The sequence below is a fragment of the Talaromyces rugulosus genome, chromosome IV (assembly GCF_013368755.1).
Source record: "Talaromyces rugulosus chromosome IV, complete sequence".
In the NCBI taxonomy this organism is placed as follows: domain Eukaryota; kingdom Fungi; phylum Ascomycota; class Eurotiomycetes; order Eurotiales; family Trichocomaceae; genus Talaromyces; species Talaromyces rugulosus.
In genome coordinates this window covers 3668643-3689010 of record NC_049564.1, presented here as the reverse complement: position 1 = coordinate 3689010, position 20368 = coordinate 3668643, and the positions used below count along the sequence as shown (strand labels likewise).

The window sequence follows — 20368 nt, the reverse complement described above, 5'->3', positions numbered from 1 at the left end:
TTTCCATGTGTCAAATCAACTCTCATGTATGTAATAATAATTAATGTAAATTATGTACTAATATTCCGTAACTAAGAATAAAATAGGATTTAATTATTACCATGGACCCGGTTAGAATAGAGACAGTCTATTGGTCCCGCGCTCGCCACGGGACCCCACTGCGGATGGCGCCGCTAGCCGCTCAGGGCCAAGCGCCGGCCGGCAGGGCGCCCAGGTGGGTCCTGTAGGCCAATGGTGATGCAGCAGCAACCATCAACAAACAGGGGTGCTTGTTGGAATCGGCGGCTAGCTGTGGGGCTGTTTTTTCGCTTCCACCCAGTAAGCAGTCGCCTTACCCTATAAATAAATGTATACTCAGCAGTGACGAATGTATATCAACTTACTATTAATTTATTATTTATCATTCCTTGGCCTACTCCCAAAAAAAGCAAACAAACACATCATCAACAAATCTCGGTTTGTTGACCATGCACCCGGATGGTACTAGTCTGCCGTGCTAGTTTAGTACGCTAGTTGGTGCTAACACCTTCCTCGCAGTTGCATGCATTGACTAGGCGCCTAGTTCGGTGGTCATACTAGCCCAGGTCTCTAAGCATTACGACCTAGGATTGGACTAACCAGTCAACATTGACAATGCTGCGCCTTGCTCCAGTTTTCATTTTTCATTCTCAAGTTTTTGCCCCTCTCGCCATTCGTTCGACAGGTTCGACGACCCAAGCGGGAAGCTCCCGACCCGCGCAGTTACCACGAGTTCGGAATAAGCAAAGAAATAGCTTGTAATGTTTACTAATAACTACTACATACTGTAGGATTTTTTTTTGTCAATAGCAGCTGGCGATCCCTCACTTCCAGTGTCACTCTCAGTTACCATCTAGACTCCTAAGAGTATCTCAATAAAAAGCCCGCCGCCCCAATGCTCCATTAGCCTCCAGGTCGATGAACAAGGCAGATAGCACTTCGTAATCATAATACTACTACTACTCCTAAAGCTAGTTCATACATGACTAGTCTCCTCCTACTACGGTTATAGTGCTGGATCATGGCTCTTAGTCTATATTATGGCCCGCCTAGTCTGTTATATAATAATAAGCCTCCTCTTAAGTTTTCTCCACTTTCCCCTCTCTTTTTTTTCTGCAAGCATGTGGGTTGGCGATAAAGAGTTGGTTGGACTGGCCCGTCGTGAAACGGCCGCGTCTAAACGGGTCGATCTGGAATCCTGGAGCGGGAATCATTTTTGTTCCTTTTTTTTTTTTTTTAAAAAAAACTCCGTAAATTATAATTTAATGATCTTGAAGTTTTGGACATGTGCTTGCCATAGCCAATTAGTTTCTCGGTGATTTGACGATTTGACGCATGTCGTAATGCACCAATGGTACTACTCCGTACTAACAAGTAATCTAATAGGACCCTGTCTCGGATCAGCACGCAAAAAGGCAGCATCGGGAACCTGCATGTAGCATATCCTCCGTAATCGTGATCGAGCCCGTGTCAAAACATGCACCCATCCAGCTCGGTCCTCGTGCGACGGGACCGACTTGAGAGAGAAGACGAGAGCTGAAATCCCGGCACCGTTGCTTGCAGTTAATAATAATTACATACCTAGTTGCTGCGTACGGAGTATCCGCCCCAAGCGGAATCTGCACGGAACCCCCCGATCTTAGTCTGTCCTGCATCGCTGTTTGTTTGGCCAGCGAGCTCCGTGCCTGGTCCCATTCAAACCTAAGCTTATTGTGTTGTTTATTAACTTGTTAGTGATTATTGCTAGCTGCCAGTTTGGTGCTCTTTTTCTTTCTTACCCGCGGCTCTGGACCAGGGTCACTGTTGTTATTATTGGCTGGACAAATGCAGCAACCACTGCTGCTACTACTACAACTACTCTTAATTTGCTCATCTTCCTGCTTTATTCATTATTTATCCATTTTTAAGTTACAGACATTTAACTACTACTGGCCCGCCTTGGAGCTTCTGTCTCTCTGCTCGTCTCTTCCTCCTCTTCTTCTCTTTCCCTTTCCTCCTCCCCTCCTCCCCTCCCTCCTTCCCTCCCTCCCTCCTTCCCTCTTCGGGCGCCTGCTCCTTCCTTCCCGGCGCGCGTGTGTCCTCAACTGTCCTGCTCTTTCCTCGTTGCTCTGTTGTCTGTTGTCACCCTCGCGCCTTCCCCCGCCCGCTCCTGCCTCGTTCGCGCTCCCCCCGGACGATGCTGTAGCCTCATCGCGCGCTCTCCTTTGTTTTCCTTCTCTTCTCTCCCCCAAACCGCCTGACTCGACTCTGTCTGCCTTGAGCAAACGGATCCAAGAGAAACAAGGCAGACCGATCTACCCATGGACAGCCCCCGATAAGCCTTGCTGTCATTGTCCGCCTGTGCCCCGTGGCTTTCTTTTGACTCATTTTCTGGATTTTATACGTAATTGGTGTTTTTTTATTTATTTACTATTACATGCTATTGCTATTCTTCATGACTTGGAATCCCGCTTGCCAGCTTCAACTCCCGCGCCCCAGTTCATCTCTCGGTCCCAGTGGCTGTGCCTTGATATCATCTTGCTGCGATTCCCTTTGCATCCCCGCGTGACACGCCCCGTTTAGACACGCCACTCGTTTGGGAGGTTTTTTGTACTGTTTGAATTTCTGAAAAGGGCCAAAAAAAGACCCCCCCCCCAAAAAAGACAAAAAAGAATTCCCTCTCTTATCTATCTTTTATTGCTCCGTTTTTTCCACCTCTCTCTTGAAATCGATCCATCCCCATGAGCGTCTGGATATGCCGGATCAAATCGATCGAGATTGGACGGAGGAGGAGAAGGTAATTCCAAGCATTTGTTCATGTCGCCACCTACCGCTAACCAACCTGCCAGTATGGTCTATTGACGGTGATACTCCGCAATGCCGGTGTTCCGTCAAACCATCTTGTTGAGCTCATTCGGCAGCTCCATATATCGCCGCCATGGTTCGACATGCCTTTACCGCCAGGTAAAATACCACAACCCCAGGAGTCCTATAGAGGATTCCTATAGCCAACCCCCCGCACTAACATTTTGCTAGGTCGGTCTGTGAACGAATGCAGACAACAATTCCAAAGCATGTGGCAGTCGAGCCACCCGCCGCCAGCACCCGTCCGTTCAACAGAGTCATGGCAAGTGCCCCCTCCGCCGCCAGGATATCCGGGTTTCAACTCATCGCCCGTGAATGCGGCACCTCTTACCTCGTCATCGGCCCACGATCCTTATGCGTCACGCAAACGGCCGCTCTATCCAACAGAGAAACCCAATCTCCCGCGTGCTATTCAACCACGGCCCCCGCATAGCAATGTACAACAGTTTGGCCAGGACGCTGGGTCTCCCGGCCCAATTTCTCCCGGATGGGGGGATCATCTTTCGGGAAAGGGAGGACAAGAGCCGCCGAGGAAGAGAGGCAGGCCGAGTAAAATGGAATCTGAGCGGCGGAAAGCAGAGGCCGAGGCTCGTGGAGAATCATATCCACCACCGCGGCGTCGCCTATCCAAGACGAAGAATAATCCGGCGACGCCTTCTGGGGGTGCCAGTGCTACGAGCGACAGTTCTATGGTTTCACCAATGCATGTGGCCCATACGCCGGAGATACAGAAGCAAGAACGACTTCCAGACACCCCAGCACCCAGAGACGTACCCCCCGAGCAGGGCGTCAACACGCAGCCAACTGGTGCTGACACTTCAGATACACCCGACATAGATCCGGTCAAGGGTATAATACGCTCACAAAGCAGTCAAGACCGACGACTGCCGCTGCCGTTTCCCCCTAGTCGAGAGAGTTTCAGCATGCAACGAACATCACCTCGCGAGCCGCCCCTCGTATCCCAAACCACCAACGTGTTTGAGCACGCGCCTGCTCCACGACTGCAGGAAAAGACCATGCATCCACCACCGGCAGAACCCCGCCTCCTTGCCCAAGCACAGAGTGGACCACCGATGCATCAAAGCGGAGGATATGTCACGGCAGCTATATCGCCGCATCCTGGCGAAACGAAAACATGACACCACCAAAAAAAAGCTCGATGTTTTTAGAAATTTATATGAATGATGATTGCCGCCCAAGATCGACAAACATAGACCGACCCCTTTACCCGGTCCCCCCCCTTTTTTATGAGTTGATTCAAAAGGTTTAGTTCAGAAACTGGCCCAGTTGATTATGCCAGTTTGAGGAGGAATGGAATCTGAGCTGTAATGCCGTGATGCGATATATGCATTAAAACACGATCGTTGTCTCTCTTTTTTATTTTTATTATTATTTTTTTTACCTCTCTATCTCGCGGATGATTTATATGAGTTTGATTTCATACGAACGCAGATATGACATACACGCTAATTTCATGCCAGCACTTTTTCTCTCTCTTTTTGTTTTGTATATTGTTTTCTGTTTGATTGATTTGGTGTGGCTTTTTTTATTGGTTGGAACTTGTTCAACTGTTCAACTGTTTTATTGGCTTGAATTTTTATTCTTATCGAGGCGGGCAGAATATTTTGGCTGGCCTCTTGATGTATATTATTACTTATTTATTATTTGATGGTAATAAATTAATGGGGGTGCTACTTGCAAAGCAAATCTTCAAAAGTATTTAAGAGAAATCTAATCTTCCTATTAAAAATACATAACTGGTCATCATTTCCATGTCGTTTCCCTTCGGTAGAGTTATCATCCATCCATCCATCTCGTCACATAACATAGCAATTCGAAAGAGAATGGGAAATCAAAAGAAAGAAAAGAAAAGAAAAGAAAAAAAGACAGACGGTTAAATGGGTTATACCAAATCCATCTTATCACCAGTACTACCACCACTCTTGCCAAACGCACTACTGCTACTACTACTAGTAGTACTAGTACTACCACCGCGCGCCTCAATCTGCGTTGTCAACGCACTCTTAAAAACCGCCTGAGCCGACGCCACCGCGCCAGAAACTTTCCCACCAAGACGCAGAATATACTCGTCTGACGACGGCGGGGAAGCCCCCTCACCACCCTGTAGTATACCTCCCACAAATTGGTTGTTCGGATTTTGTGTCGTCGGCGAAGGATGCTGGAGCAGTTTCATGACCTCATCCAAATGATATTTTTTGTCTTCGACGCGGCGCGTCAGATAAATAGTCGAAGTGTCGCGGCGCGCGATGCTGCGGCGTTTGATGCGTTCGATTTCTTCGCGGTAGGCGGTTTCGTAAATGTCGATTTCGGATGCGCCGGGGGATTCAGATACAATGGGGAAGTCTTCGGGGACGGTGGTTGTTGTTTCTATTTCGGTTGTTGTTGCTGATGCTGTCGCTGAGCTGTTAGTGATGGTGGTGGTGGTGGTGGTGGTGTATTCGGAGATGCTTGTAGTTGATGGGTCAGGGATGGGAATTGGTAATGATGATGGTGGGTAGTCATCATGTTCTGCCTTTACAAGCCCGCTAAACGTCGATGGGCCGATGTTGAGGAATAAATGCTCCTCCTCCAAGGGATCTCGCGCATGGCCGCGTGTGCCTTCAGACGCACTCCCAGATGGCGTGTCTTCTCTCGACGACGAAACGTGAGATGCAGCAGCAGCAACAGCAGCAGTAGCAGCAGCCTGGTGTAATGAAACAGTTGAGCCGTGTCGTCTCGGTGACCGGCCCCTTTCGCCAGACGAGGACTGCGGGTGTTCTGGGTGATGGGGATGGGATTTTCTATCTCTCAAGACGCGCTTATATGTGCTGAGCGTCTCGATACCCTCGTCGGCCTCCATTTCCATCGGAGGCTGGACCAAATGTGTTTCATCGTCCAGGCCAAGGATGCTATGCATATGTGGATGTTTGGCAGGGTCTACCAGTTTCTTGAATTTCTGGACGGCTTTCATCTGTGAAGTCGTGAGAAAAAGAAAACTTCAAAAAAATGAGGAATAGACTGAGCATACCACAACGAAAATCTTCTGCAAGTTATTCGTGATGGCCGTGTTCATTTCTTCCTCTGTTGGAGGCTCTATGAGCTGTGCAGTGTTTTCCTCTTCTGACAGCAATGGGTCGGCACCGTTTTTGGTCACCCACGGGTGGTTCTATTTTGTTAGAAGCATATATCAAAGAGGGAAGGAAGAGGGAAGAAAGAGAGAGAAAAAAACTCACTCGCAACTCCTGCATGGTAATCCGCTTGGCAGGATCCTTCTCCAAAATCCGGTGCATCAAATCCTTGAAAATATCGTCGGTTTCTCCTTCCAAAGTAAAGGGATCATTACGGATCGACTCATACAACTCGAAGATGCTTTGCTTTTCAAATGGAATACGTCCATAGCGCAAACAGTAGAGCGTAACTCCCATGGACCAGATATCAGCTGCTTTCCCCGAAACGTCGCCATGCTTGGCGACGCAGAGTTCAGGCGGCAGGAAAGCGGGCGAGCCAGCGGATTTGGCTGTGTACATGTCCGAGTCTTTGGCAAACATCTCCGAGACCCCAAAGTCGACCACTTTCAAAACATTGTCTCCGGTAAGCAGACAGTTGTCAGGCTTGATGTCTCTGTGGGCAATGCCCTGCGCATGAAGGTATTCAATACCCAGGATAAGGTCCCGAAACCACAATCGGCATTTTTCGTCGTCGTACGGATCGGCCTTTTGCTCCAATCCGACTTTCATAATTACGCCCTTTTTGCACATCTCCATTACCATATACAAGGAATCTTCGGTGGGGTCGTCCAAGACCTCAATCAGCGAGACCAAGTTGCTGTGGTACAATTTTTTCATGATAGCAATTTCCTCCTTGATCAAGTCCAATGGATGGCCAGGATTTGCGTCATCCGAACCGGTGGGATGGCGATGAAGCGGCGAGTTGAAGCCTGTCCCTGGACGCCGTGGGCCGCGGGGCTGCCGTAACATGTGCGACTGCTGCCGTTTCCTGAGCCGGGCCTTTGAGAATTCTTTAACAGCCTAAGTGAACCCAAGTGTATTAGTAGGGGTAGAGCAGTGGTAGCTATAGGAATTGACAGACATATTCACCGCCATACTGGTCTACCGCCAGATGTACGGCGCCAAACGAACCCCGACCCATTTCTTGTTTGATTATGTACTGGTTGATGTGGTGCTGGGCAGTGCCATCGTCCTGGCTGGTTGTGTATTCGGACCGAGCATTGAGAGTTTCCTGCGAAGCGCTGGGTCAGCCAAGCTTTTGCTGGTGACAACAAGCATAAACACCGACCTTGACCTGGCGTGGCAGGGTTGCTTGACGGTGCTGATGTCGCCGAGGGCTTTCGTACGAGGCCGCGGAGCTGCATAGTGATTAACATCGAGCAATGAAAAGATTGAAATATATGGCAACCAAAAAGACATACCCCTGTCTTATGGGCGTGGGAGACTCAGGAAGATTCTGCGTATCCAGCAGTGGCAGCCTAGGGCTCGACGCCATCGACGCTGGCTCCGTGCTGACGACCTCCTCAGCCATGTACACCACGGCGCTATAGTATTAAAGTTGTGAACGAGAATACGCCAAATTCAAAATCCAGACCAGCAATAATAGAGCAGCAAATCGATTGATCAACCCACAGACACACGTTCGCGGGGGAGGAGGGGGGAGAGGATGACTATATCGAACAGCGCGGGGGAGGGGAAATCGGTTCCGTCCAACGTTGTTGGTGATCTGATCAGACTGAGCGTTGAGCAGCCGCGATGGGATGCAGGGCGAGCCAATGGCAGTGGGCGAATAGCTAGGGCGCACGGTGAGTGGAAAATACAAAAGCTCCGAGCGAGCGAATGGGGCGACGCAGGACTGAGGAGAAACGGCGAGGCGAGCAGCAGCAGCGGGCGTATACAGCCCAATCGATCGCGGATCAGCGCCCTAATCGATAACTGTGCCGCGCTAGCCGCATTGGGCCAGGCGGGACTGTGGCCTAACCCTCGCCCAATCATGCCAGAGCCCGCAACCATTGGCCAATAGCGTGCGAGTGGGGCGCAAACTAGCGCGCTGCTTGGCCAGCGTCGGATACCAGCAGCTTCCAAACAATCCTCCTGCTCTATTTCAACCTCAGGACGTATCTTTGCATCGTTGCCCGCCATGACTGTCTATGCCTTCTATATCTTCGACCGCCATGGTATTTTCCTATCCTCCTTCCTGTCCGTCTGTCCGTCTGTCTCGCTAACCTCTGCGCGACTAGCTGAATGCATCTACAAACGCCGCTGGCTTAGCCGTCCTACATCGGACACCCAGAACCTGAACCCTGCCGAGACGGCTCGCAGGGCCGATGACGATGCGAAGCTGGTGTTTGGAACAGTGTTTTCGCTGCGGAATATGGTGCGCAAGCTGGGCGGCGAGGATGATAGGTACGAGTTTGCAAGCGTGTTTCTTTTGAAGCATGGCTAACGCGCTGATGTCTGACCTCAGTTTCATCTCCTACCGCACGACGCAGTACAAATTGCATTTCTACGAATCGCCCACAAGCATCAAGTTTGTCATGCTTACGGACGACAAGGCCCCGAGCATGCGCATAGCGTTGCAGCAGATCTACGTCAATCTCTTTGTCGAGTACGGTGAGTTTGTCTCGGAGCTCGTGCCCGCCAAGATGCGCTCGTACTTATAAAATATTTGGGCGGCAGTCGTTAAAAATCCGCTGTCTCCGGTGGAACATCCCGGTGGACTAGGGGTCAACAATGAGCTTTTTGAGGAGTCTCTGGAACAGTTTGTGGTATGTCCATCTATCGAACGGGTGGCCTTTTTTTTTTTTTTTTTTTTTTCGAAAAGGAAATACTGACAATTAAAGACACGGGTGCTTTCTTAAGTCGGCTGCGGCTCTACAGCTGCATCTATTGCATATAAAAGGCAATGGTGGCTTTTTTGAAGGTTAGCTTCATGTGATTTGTCAGCAAGATGTGTGGCTGATTATAAATAAGTTACCGGCTGCTCACCATAGCCTTGAACTAACCAAGCCAGACTCGGATTGGCGAAACCGTGCTCAATGGAATACGAGCTCGACTCATGTCGTCGACACAGGCCGTTCGACAGACTCCGTGACCTTGAGCAGGGAGATAAGACGCCAGATACCCCGCAGGAAACAGCATACGATACGAGGACAGGCCGTACAGATGCCATGGGACGGGCCGCGAGTAGTCAGCCACGTGTATTACTGTCGATGATAAGACCGGAGTACGGAGTACGTTGCTGAGCACATTACTGGGTAGATTAAATACCTCGCGAGGGATTCACTGCGGAAGACCAGTCCACAATACTGCCTGAATCATGAATAGCAAACGCAATACTCTCCAGAAATATCTCCATTAGGCATATGAACATTGAAAGTGGCTGCTGCACTAGACAGCTGAATAGTACATGCAGCTGCATTAGACCCATCTGCCGCAATACGGTGTGAGATATCTGTTTCCTTGGCCCAGTATAAATTTATATAATTGGCTCGTAGCCACCATAATAAGTAATTGAAAAAAATTTATTTCAAAAAAAAAAAAACCATCCAATCTGACAAGAAAAGAGACCGGCGTGGCCAAATGGTCGGTGCAGAACGTGCAGGAATGTCGTGTTATGTTATTTTCCTTTTTTTTCCCCCCCTGTTGTGAGACGGTTGTATCCCGATTTCCGAAAGAGGAAATGACTTTGTGGCGGTGAGACGGGGGCCTATCCCTCGGAATGAATAGTAAAGCGATTGCATGATATATACGGTACCACGAAAACTACCAGCTAACCTAGTTTACAAGTATTATTACTACTATAACTGCCGCTCGAGGGGAGATGCAGATGGCTTTGACTAGGGCTAAGCTTCAAGTGATCCGCCTGTGGTCGAAATTAAATGTCTCATAATAAACGGGATCATACCACTAATTTACCAAGCGTGGCGTAAGGTACGGTATTATTTCCGTTGTTCGATACCGGAGGGCGCTGTTCCCGGCAGTTTGACTCAAGTAGTACTACTACTGTTTATTTGTATTTGTATTATTATTATTATTATGTACGTTGTATGACCTGTCAGGATCCCCAAGATACGTTCTGCACCATGTAACTGAAGCTGGTCGAAGGTGGAGTCGAGTCGAGCCACCACATCATCGTGTGTGGCGGGTCCGACATCCTGTCAATGCAATAGGCACACGACTCAAGCGTCTAGTTACATGTTATATTATTAATGATTACTCCGTACCAGAGCGAGAGATCAGTCGAGGCTGGATAATTATCCAGTTGCATGCTTCGTTACGTCATTACGGTTCGTACAAGTACGGATACGCAACTTGCTGTATATCCGTAGTATATAGTAGTATTATTAAAATGCAAATGTGGCTTGACTGGGCGGTCAGTCAGCGCATATCCGACATGGCTCTCCGCTGCAATAACAATAACAGTTTTGTGTTTTTGTGTTGCTTCCTCTGTGCTTGTCGTTTTTATTTATATCGACATGCGGATCGACCAGATCCAAACGCCACGTCTGAATCGAAATGCGCTGTCGAATGAGGTCACGATATGCACCGCCTCGGAGGAGGGGGGCTTGCTGACACCCTCGTGGACTGAGGATCTCCTGGTGGCCAATGTCACCTGCTATGTACAATCATTTCTGGATAATAATGGATGCTCGGGGCTCCCACCCCAGCGAGCAGACGATCAGCAACGCTTCCCCATAATTGGGAAGTTTCGTTTCGTTTTGATGAGGGGAAGTTGTATTGTTCTTGTTCCGTAATTTTCACATGAGAGTATTCCGTACTAGTACCTTTCAAGACCCCGCAGGCTGGCTGCAGGCTGCAGGCAGTAGTCGCACAGGGCTGTAATAATACGAAACGGGCGGTAATCTACCGGCTCTGACAAAGCCCAAACCCTCTTTTTTTTTTTTTTTCCTCTTCCAGGCAGACAAGACTGGATGGTGGTGGCTACGCCCTTTTTTTTCTTCTTAAAACTGGGGCGAACCCACAAAGTAGTCAAGTACTACTAATAATGATTAAGCCGGTCCTTACCTACTAGTTAATAAGAATAACACCGCACTCCCCCGAGAGTGAGCGCAAAAAGAACAAAGTTAAGCGGCGCGCGCGCAAACACTGAAATCTGGTCGTGCCGGCCGCCTCCTCTTATTTTTTCTCCTCTTTCGCATTCTTCTTGCTGCCTACTTCTTGCTGCCTTCTTCTGCCTTCTGCCTCGCCTCCAAAACCGCCGTCAAACCGTCGGTTGGCGTGGATTTCTGCTTTGAAATCACTCCCCACGCCGCCGCCGGGTTTCTGGCTTTACCCGACAATCCGAGCTAGTGACCTCAATTTCGTCACTTTTCTGTACCGACCCGACTTCCACGTCCATCTTTCAACTTCAACTTCCCCAACAATCCAACCGCGCAGGGAGCGTCCACCATCGCCTTCGAGCGAGCACTTCTTCTCAGCGTGAAAAGCGCCCTCGTGCGCTGCTCCGTCTGAACGCACATGACTCCTCCGCCAGGCTCGCCCGGCCCTTCCTCCACCGTTTCCTCCAAAGCGCCGTCCACCACCTCCTTCGACCAGAGCCATGGAGAGCAGCAGATGACCCGCGCTCTCGAGGACATTCGCTCGTCGCTGCCCGCCAACGGCGATGTCCTCCCTACACCTCCCTTGCAGGGAAAATCCGCGAAACCCTCCATGGCCCATCGCATCACCCGCATGTTCAGCGAGCGGAAACCCGCCTCCACTGCCTCGCCCAAGGACTCGGACGGAGGAGGATTTCGAGATACAGGTTCTGAGTCGAGTTCAGATGGACCAAAACCCTCTCTTAACGGCACTGTGCGCTCGGCCGTGCCTCAGACGCCCTCTCGCCAGGCGTCATTGAGCGAAAAGCCTGCCGATGGGCTCGTCAAGGGCCGCGGCAAAGAAAAGGAAGCGCCCACCGTCCACAAGCGCTATGAACTTATCGACGGCCTTCACAAACACCACCTCAAGGGCACCAAACGACAGGAAAAACTCACCGGCCTACTACGAGACATGCTGGGCGCCGGCAAAAAGAAAGAGGACCACGTCGACGACCAGCAGTTGTCGCTGGTTTCGAGCTGGGTCGATCAACTGAAAAACGAACGCGACAAACTGGCGCAGGACAAAAAGGGAGGCCCCAATGCGACGGCCACGTTAGTCGACAAGTACGGCAAATGCCAGGAGATTGTCGGCCGCGGAGCCTTTGGTATTGTTCGCATTTCGCACAAGGTCAACCCAAAGGACTCTCGCATGGAACAGCTGTATGCCGTCAAAGAATTCCGACGCCGTCCCCAAGAGACATCGAAAAAATACCAAAAGCGACTCACATCCGAATTTTGTATCTCGTCGTCGTTACGCCACCCCAATGTTATCCACACCCTAGATCTTTTACAAGACGCCAAGGGCGACTATTGCGAAGTGATGGAATACTGTGCGGGAGGCGACCTGTACACGCTCGTGCTGACTGCCGGCAAACTTGAAGTCAACGAAGCAGACTGCTTTTTCAAACAACTAATGCGGGGTGTTGAGTACATGCACGAGATGGGCGTTGCCCACCGTGATTTGAAGCCAGAAAATCTTCTCCTGACTACTCACGGAGCGCTGAAAATCACCGACTTCGGCAATGGCGAATGCTTCCGAATGGCGTGGGAAAAGGAAGCACACATGACGGCTGGCTTGTGTGGCTCAGCTCCGTACATCGCGCCTGAGGAGTACACCGACAAGGAATTCGATCCACGGGCAGTTGATATCTGGGCTACCGGTGTGATCTACATGGCTATGAGAACCGGGCGACACCTGTGGCGGGTGGCCCGCAAGGACGAAGACGAGTTTTATGAGCGCTACCTCGAAGGTCGACGAGACGAGGATGGGTACGCGCCTATTGAGACGTTGCATCGGGTGAGTTATCCTGCACTATCTAATATAATACGACAAAGCTAACATGTCCTAGGCTCGCTGCCGCAACGTCATCTATTCCATTCTCGATCCGAACCCCGGCCGACGTATCACTGCCTCGCAGGTGTTGAAGTCGGAATGGGTTCGCGAGATTAAATTGTGCAAGGCTGGCGAAGAAGGCTACTGATACCTTCTTCCTTGCCGTGTCTGCTATTCTTCCTTCCACGGTTCCTGGTTATTCCTCTAGATGAGAAAAGAATCGGAGGGCGGGATTTGTCGAGAATGATCCAAGTATGATTATTCTCTGGGTGGGAGGCTAGCACTGTCAGGTTATATGTCATTTATTCAAGGGCATTAGACCCAATACCCCATTTAGACAGGAGGTCTTTTTTCTTCTTTCTTTTTTACTGCACACTTGATCGGCCAGTTCGATGCGGTGTTTCTTTTTCTTCTTTTTCTCCTTGCACATTTCTCTGTATCTTTCCTCATGTCCATTTCCTCTTCAAGCGAAACGAACAATGATGACCTTTTCTTTTCTGGGTGTATTGTATCCAGGCGCAACTTGATTTTTGTTCTCTTTTTTTCTGCATTAAGTTTTATTCGTGTTACAACCACAGTTTTGCTAGGCTGTTCGCAATAACTGGTTTTCAGCCAAGCTTTTTTATGCTATTTTGATTTCTTTGCATATGCATGTGACATTACATGTTATTTCTTTTCTACTGTTCTGGCGTCGGTGGCATTGGTGAGCTATGTATGCACTCTCGACTGATGATACCATGACAGCATTTTTTGACGCGGGGTGCTTTTCGTTGATGATGTTCTACGTATTTATCAGTCAGTATTTGGCTGCTATATCGTATTGAATCCAAATTTTTTAAATTTTTTCTACATATTATTGTTGTCTATTCACCTGATTTAATAAATGATCTGATGCGTTCGGGATGACGTAATTCCTGGTATGTAATCTTGGCACAGCCACGGGCCCAGCTGACTCGCAGCTCAGCCACACCAGCCCCGGCCCGTAAGGCATCGATCGTCACATCGAACTTGACTGACCTGTTTCTTTGACAACTACAACCACCACCTAGCTACACCAAAACAAAGTGTGCTACGCTTTTTCACTTGATCAGTGTGGTTTACTTACACGTGACCAGACTTGAGAACAGCTTTGTTTCATCTGATTTATTTCCGGACAGCTCCGGTAAACAAAGTACTGTTACTTTTGAGATTCATATCGTCTATTATTCCCCCGCCGCCATGTCGTGGTCCGGTATGTACTGCTGCACAACTTCTACCTCTTACGGATTATTCTAGAGGAGTACATGACTGACTTTGGTGTGTTCCAAAATGCAGGCTTCAAGAAAAATGTCAACCGTGCGACGACGCAGGTGATGATGAAAACGGGTTCGTCTTACCCCGCGGTTTGCGAGGAGGGAGTTTACTAAATAAAACAAACAGGCCATGTCGAGAAAACCAGTGACCGAGACTATGAGATTGAAGAGAGGTATGGATTTGGGTTGCGTTGCTTTATAGAAAAAAAAATATAGCGAGCTGACGGGTGGGAAAAAAGACGCTATAGAACAATGGAGACGGCCGTGACTCGGCTACAGAAGGAGGCCAAGGGTTATCTTGATTCGCTGCGAGGTGGGTTACAACTTTGCAAGCTTGGGTCAGGTTGGTTAGATATTAACTGTCCCCAGCAATGACTGCATCTCAAATGAGAATCGCGGAAACGATCGACGCCTTTTACGGTGACGCCGGGACCAGAGACGGCGTGAGTCGGAGTTATAAGCAGGCCGTCGAGGACCTGGACGCCGAGACGATCAAAGCTCTGGACGGACCTTATCGGTATATCCCCTTTTGTTTTATTTTTGTTTGTTTCCAAACTAACGTTCATAGAACCACCGTTCTCGACCCCATCTCCCGGTTCTGTGCCTACTTCCCCGACATCAACGAATGCATCAAAAAACGCAACCACAAACTCCTCGACTACGACTCGATGCGCGCCAAGGTCAAACGCCTCGTCGAAAAACCAGACAAGGACGCCACCAAACTACCGCGCGCCGAACGCGAAACCGAAATGGCCAAGCAGGCATACGAGCAGCTCAACGAACAGCTCTTCACCGAGCTGCCGCAGCTCATCGACCTGCGTGTGCCATACTTGGATCCCAGTTTTGAGGCCCTTGTCAAGATTCAGCTGCGGTTTTGTGCAGAGGCGTACTCGCGCATGGCGCAGGTGCAGCAGTATTTGGATGCGGATACGAGAGATCAATATGCCAATGGCGAACTGGATAACAGGGTTGAGCAGGTGTTGGAGGAGATTCGGGATTTGAGCATTGCGGGGACTGTCTAGTCCTTTTTTTCAGCCTTTGGTGTTTTCTACATTTTAATTGTCTATATTTATATGTTTAATGACTTATGTCTGTTTGGAAGAAGTAGTATTTTATGCTTATAATACAGCCTAGACAGTCATGTCTAGAGGTAGTCAGTACAAGGCACTGGGTATCAATCTATCAAAAATATTTTACATTGCAAATTCGAAACAAATAATAATCAGTCATCCCCCTCTCGATACATCTCCTTGACCAGCAAATCCACTACCTCGGGAACCGCGCGCTGCATCGCCTCCAAATCCCTGGGGCTCAACTTTCCCAGGACATAATCCGACACTGCATCACGCTCTCTACTAACAGGCCTGCCAATCCCAATCCCAATCCTCAACACCGACACACCCGCCGGACCTTCTCGCTTCGGGGTTAACAGCCGCGCACCCCGAAAACTGTCAATGATACTAATCAACCCGCGATGCCCACGCAGACTCGACTGCTCAGGCCCGCCCATGCGCACCTTGACTTTGCCCGGAGCGGCTTCCAGCTCGTCGTGCAGGATGACAAGCGTGGGCCGGAAGCGTGTCAGCTCGCGCGTGGAGACGTCGATCGGGGTGAGGTTGCTGCCCTTGAAGAGTCTTTTCGTTTGAATTTCAGCTTCTGTTTCTGTTTCTGTTTCTGACGCTGCTGGCGCAGGTGCAGGTGCTGGTGGTGTTGATACAGGTCTTGACGCAGGTGCAAAAATAGTATCAAAAACCTGCTGCCGATTGGCAAACCAATTCTTAAACTGGCGCAGCACCGGTGGACCCGACACATTCATGAGCGCGGGAGATTTCCACATTGTGTAAAAAATGGACTTGCTATTATTCCCAGTATCATTGCTGGTCAGCCCGATGCGCTCTTGCAGAGGCGCCTGCAACGCATCGAGCAGGACATGGCCGGCGCTGTGCCGCGTGCCGGTGTATGGTGCTGGGTTTCCGATAGAGGCGATGAAGAGAAAGCGTCGCGGGCAGCGGTAGAGAGGGACTGAGGACATTACTTTTGTTTTAAGGAGTGGTTGTTGATTTTAACACTAAAAGTGTAAGAGGTTGATGGATTTGTTTACAGAATTTGTTGTTGGCGCCAAGACGAGAGCGGCTGTACTGATTGGCTAGTCAGCTTAACACTCTATATATTGTATACATGTATACAAGTATTATTTTGTTTGTTTTTGTTGACTATTCTAGTTTATTCTTTTGGCATGTTCTGTGCAAAGGCTCCAATCTGCTCTTGTGCCCAACACCCAACACTTGCAATAACTACGTAAAGATGCTGCAGTGACTCAGGACTAGGCAAGGCGAGCAACTGACCGAGTCAGCAAGTGGATCATCATGACTGGACACAGAATACTACTAGATGAATAGTGCAGTAGTATATCCACAAATTCCGGCAGCATGGGTAGGGTAGCTTTGCATGCAATATTAATATACAGGTTCTATCGACGTGTCACTGCGCTGGACTATAAGCATTGCATAGAGAACGAGACAGGTTCTAGCGTGAGAACCTATTTTTTGTGTTCCGCTCTTGCATATATAGCGTCTGTGTTTTCGGAAGTAAATAATATTGAATACGAGAAAAAGGGTTGAATAGTGTTTGTTTCGTGGGTTGGTTGTTCATTATTATTCAAGCCGGCTGACTCGACCCCGCACTTTACGGACTAGCAACAGCAGCTAAAGAACTCGTGCAGCTGAATTGATTGACTCGTTTTATTGTTATATTAATAATGCTGGCTGCAGGTCGGAAATTTGCCGCACTCGAGTAGTCAGATTGGTTCCATGCTGGTGGAATCAATGGGCCGGAATCCTGGAACGTAGCATAATGTAGTATTATTATTACAACCTGCATAAATCTGATAGTCGCTTTCAGCCACTTAATTTAAAGGGGCCGCACTTGATCCACGATAACATGTGAACTACACCAGTAAATATTAATATTCGCTGAAATGATAGACGATATTCTCCCAGAGCTCGCCCCGCTTAGGGCTTGCCGGCGCTGTCAATTCCTTCCTAATCGGGGACGCGGCGACACATCAGTCTCGCAACTCTGGTGACTAGTTAACTAGGCTACTTGTTCCCTGGTAACTTTTGAGTTTTGAGCAGGCCCAGCAAACGAACTCCTCTTGATGGCCTAAATGAAAAGTGATTGGCCGGCGCCGGCCAGGAAAACCCAGCTACTCACATCCCGTACCACCGTGTAATACTCGTGGGGCTTCAATTCTCCGCACAATTCTTTCGTGTTAGAACCTAGGACTATTCGCTTACACGTGTCCGTGGCTTGGATGGGTCTCTTGTTTTCTATCGAAATACTTCTTTATTCGATTCTGTCGATGGTCTTGCCAGCGAGCAACTCCGTGTCTTCCGACTGTTCGCCCTTTTCCAAATTACGGCCCAAGGAAATGGCATTCGTCAAAGCCTGACTTTTTCTTCCTTTTTTATTTTTTTTATTTTCTTTAAATTGAAATACTTTTATAAAGTGAATTGAATACCGGCCGGACCGGCCATGGTCCAATCGTCCAAGGCACACGCAGAACTCGGGCATGACCGTCTCACGCAAAACATCGAGGTAGACGAGGAGGACCAGCATGACTTGGACTCGGTGTCACAGGCGAGCGGAGACGCAGAAGTAGCAGACGAAGACGACGACGGGTCATATTCAATGCAAGAACCCTATTTCTTCTGCTTAAGTGCTCCATGTCTGAGAAATCATTCTAACGCTCAACTTTTTTTATTTTTACAGAACATCAACCAGATCCCAGCTCGCGGTCCAGGCTGTCTACGAAAACGGACGGAGATACTGCAACGACAGCTATTTCATGCCCAACGATGACGCCGAGCAAACCCGGCTGAACATCATCCACCAGGTCTTTCTCATGCTGTTGGACGGCGAACTCACCAAAGCCCCGGTTCCGCAAGGCCGTCCCTGTCGGATTCTTGATATTGGCACGGGCCCTGGGGACTGGGCCGTTGAAATGGGCGAAAAGTATCCGGATGCTCAGGTCATTGCAACTGATATCAGCGTCTTTGACGCCGGTCCTGCCGTGCTCGGTCTCCCCAATGTTCATTTCCAGCTGGACGACGCCGAGGCGGCCGAATGGTCGTATCAGGAACCATTTGAACTGATCCATTTCCGGGGCTTGTCTGGCGCGTTACGCAATTGGGAGACCGTCTACCAGCAGTCGTTCAAAAACCTGCGGGCTGGCGGGTACATTGAAGTGGTCGAGTCGGAGCCGGACCTCGATGCTATCGTTTTCCCAGATCTGGATCCTAATTCGTATTACAACATCTTGGCCTCGGCGATGAAAAGCGCTACCACTATCGATAACGCTATAGATGGCACCCCCCGCTGCCATCTACAGCCCTCATTACTGACAGCATCTGGATTTATTGATGTGCGCAACTACGATATTACCGTACCCCTCGGCACATGGCCCAACAACGACCCTCGCCAAAGCACATTGGGCAAGATGATGCTGATTGCGTTCCTCGAGGGCCTCGAAGCTCACTGTCTGCGACCGCTCACGGCAACGGGTAACTGGACTGCATCCAACGTTCGAGATATCTGCGAAAAGGTCAAGTTCGAGGTGGCTGCATCAAAAGGTGCGACGGTCTCGGTCAGGTTTGTGACGGGGAGGAAGCCAATGTCGCATGCTCCGCATCGGTTGAGGCATCAGAAGAAGCTCGAGGCGCTTCTTGATGGGATGAATTTGGATTCGTCTGGACCTAGCGGTATATGATTTATTTTTCTACAAAAAAAATACCCGGGTCAGACATGTAGTTATGAATGATGATAATGAATTTGTAATGAATGTTGGATACACCTGCTATGAATCAGATAATGCTTGAATTACTTCATATTGACTATCGCTCTAAATATGTATATGAATTCGACAAAATCACAGCTGAAACTTGGTTCTCGTCTTCTCCATCTGCCCCTTCCATTCCCATTCCTGGCCACTAGAGCGCTGAATCCCCTTGTCAACACGTCGAAGCTTCAAAGTCATGCGAGGTCCCAGTTCCTGAAGACCCGTTTTGATCCCCTCAGCGCCCTTGATTTCGTTGCCGTCGGCTCCGACTACGGGCTTTTCTGTCTCCCGCTTTTCCCGGAAAATATACCGGTGTCGTCGGACGAAGCAATAGTCTCGCTGGTTGTGGATGGTGACGACTTGTCGGCCAACCAGCTCGGGCTGTGTGGGCCACAGGCTTTTGAATAGGTGTGCTGTCAAGATACCTAGCGGGCTTCGGAAGTTGTTGAGAATCAGCTCCGGGTAAGCCTCCGAGGCCGAACCATGCCCAGGCAGTTTCTTGCCCTCGATCCAGTTTGAAATTGAGAAATGAAACATTGGCCCAATGGGGAGATGAACGATATCCAACCCGGAAATTTTCTTTTGGTCCTCGTTCACAATGACGACGGCAGTGTAGTTTCGATTTGACGCAAACTTGCAAATCTCCTTGACAGAAAATACATGTGCGTGTCGATGTCTCGTTCTGCGGATGTACACGCTGTTGGGGAAAAGCGACGTGAGCAGTTTGCCTTCGTGGTGCAATGTGGAATTGGGCGCGGTCGTGATCAATATCTTGGGGTTTGTCACTTCGTTGGCGAACAACGACGGGAATTTGGCTGCCAGGACCTCGGGCGCCAGGCTGAGGTTGGTGGATTTGGTAGACTGCGTAGGAGAAGTGGCGCGCTCTGTGGCTGTTGGAATTGACTTTTTTCTTCTTTTCTCGGGCTTTGTGCTCTCTTCGTCGTCGTTGTCTGAATCGTTGTCTGAGTCGGTCATGATCATGCTGTCCACGTCGTCGTCTTCGTCGTCATTATTTTCGCCATTTTCTTGGTCGTCCGAGCCATCTTCTTTTCCAGCATCGGCCTCGGCGGCCTCTTCTTCCTGGCGCTGTCTTTTGAGTCGCTCGACATCAACACTCATACCGAGCAGATTCTCATCATCGCTGCCTACGTCGTCCCACGTTCGTTTTCTCTGTACGAAAAGTAAACAAATGAATTCAACTAATTTCTTTTAATGCTTCAAGAGAAATGACTTACATCCAGCGTAAGCGGCACAGAGCGAGCAAGACGCTCTCGTTTCAGACTTGGGTCTCTGACTTCCTGTTTCCTCCGCTCATGGCGCAATTCGTGTCTGGATGCATTTTCGGCGCGTTTGCGCTTGATGTTTTGCAGTTTTCGGACCTGTTTATTTTTGATCGGCATTTTGAATGTGTGCGCGTGCGCTGGTTTGGTGGATGG

At 49.3% G+C, this 20368-nt stretch overlaps 8 protein-coding genes across 8 annotated transcripts; 5 read left to right on the top strand and 3 right to left on the bottom strand.

Moving 5' to 3' along the window:
• Window positions 1–2752: 2752 nt before the first annotated feature.
• Window positions 2753–4001, top strand: TRUGW13939_07996 (uncharacterized protein; the record flags this gene model as incomplete). The annotated part of the gene is made up of 3 exons (XM_035491132.1): window positions 2753–2794; window positions 2847–2961; window positions 3034–4001. 3 exons carry the CDS (start codon window positions 2753–2755, stop codon window positions 3999–4001), a joined length of 1125 nt encoding a protein of 374 aa, XP_035347025.1.
• A 581-nt stretch (window positions 4002–4582) lies between these two features.
• Window positions 4583–7401, bottom strand: TRUGW13939_07995 (uncharacterized protein; the record flags this gene model as incomplete). Its single annotated transcript, XM_035491131.1, has 7 exons — window positions 4583–4602; window positions 4996–5833; window positions 5891–6028; window positions 6096–6890; window positions 6952–7101; window positions 7159–7228; window positions 7292–7401. The coding sequence occupies 7 exons, from the start codon at window positions 7399–7401 to the stop codon at window positions 4583–4585; spliced, it is 2121 nt and encodes a 706-aa protein (XP_035347024.1).
• A 609-nt stretch (window positions 7402–8010) lies between these two features.
• On the top strand, window positions 8011–8731 carry TRUGW13939_07994 (uncharacterized protein; the record flags this gene model as incomplete). The annotated part of the gene is made up of 4 exons (XM_035491130.1): window positions 8011–8276; window positions 8338–8483; window positions 8550–8659; window positions 8714–8731. The coding sequence occupies 4 exons, from the start codon at window positions 8011–8013 to the stop codon at window positions 8729–8731; spliced, it is 540 nt and encodes a 179-aa protein (XP_035347023.1).
• Window positions 8732–11351: 2620 nt separating this feature from the next.
• Window positions 11352–12951, top strand: TRUGW13939_07993 (uncharacterized protein; the record flags this gene model as incomplete). The annotated part of the gene is made up of 2 exons (XM_035491129.1): window positions 11352–12767; window positions 12820–12951. 2 exons carry the CDS (start codon window positions 11352–11354, stop codon window positions 12949–12951), a joined length of 1548 nt encoding a protein of 515 aa, XP_035347022.1.
• A 1070-nt stretch (window positions 12952–14021) lies between these two features.
• On the top strand, window positions 14022–15117 carry TRUGW13939_07992 (uncharacterized protein; the record flags this gene model as incomplete). Its single annotated transcript, XM_035491128.1, has 6 exons — window positions 14022–14034; window positions 14118–14168; window positions 14223–14268; window positions 14335–14408; window positions 14465–14612; window positions 14664–15117. 6 exons carry the CDS (start codon window positions 14022–14024, stop codon window positions 15115–15117), a joined length of 786 nt encoding a protein of 261 aa, XP_035347021.1.
• Window positions 15118–15317: 200 nt separating this feature from the next.
• On the bottom strand, window positions 15318–16127 carry TRUGW13939_07991 (uncharacterized protein; the record flags this gene model as incomplete). Its single annotated transcript, XM_035491127.1, has 1 exon — window positions 15318–16127. One exon carries the CDS (start codon window positions 16125–16127, stop codon window positions 15318–15320), a length of 810 nt encoding a protein of 269 aa, XP_035347020.1.
• Window positions 16128–17629: 1502 nt separating this feature from the next.
• On the top strand, window positions 17630–18863 carry TRUGW13939_07990 (uncharacterized protein; the record flags this gene model as incomplete). The annotated part of the gene is made up of 2 exons (XM_035491126.1): window positions 17630–17775; window positions 17867–18863. 2 exons carry the CDS (start codon window positions 17630–17632, stop codon window positions 18861–18863), a joined length of 1143 nt encoding a protein of 380 aa, XP_035347019.1.
• Window positions 18864–19022: 159 nt separating this feature from the next.
• TRUGW13939_07989 (uncharacterized protein) lies at window positions 19023–20332 on the bottom strand (the record flags this gene model as incomplete). The annotated part of the gene is made up of 2 exons (XM_035491125.1): window positions 19023–20102; window positions 20168–20332. 2 exons carry the CDS (start codon window positions 20330–20332, stop codon window positions 19023–19025), a joined length of 1245 nt encoding a protein of 414 aa, XP_035347018.1.
• Window positions 20333–20368: the final 36 nt, after the last annotated feature.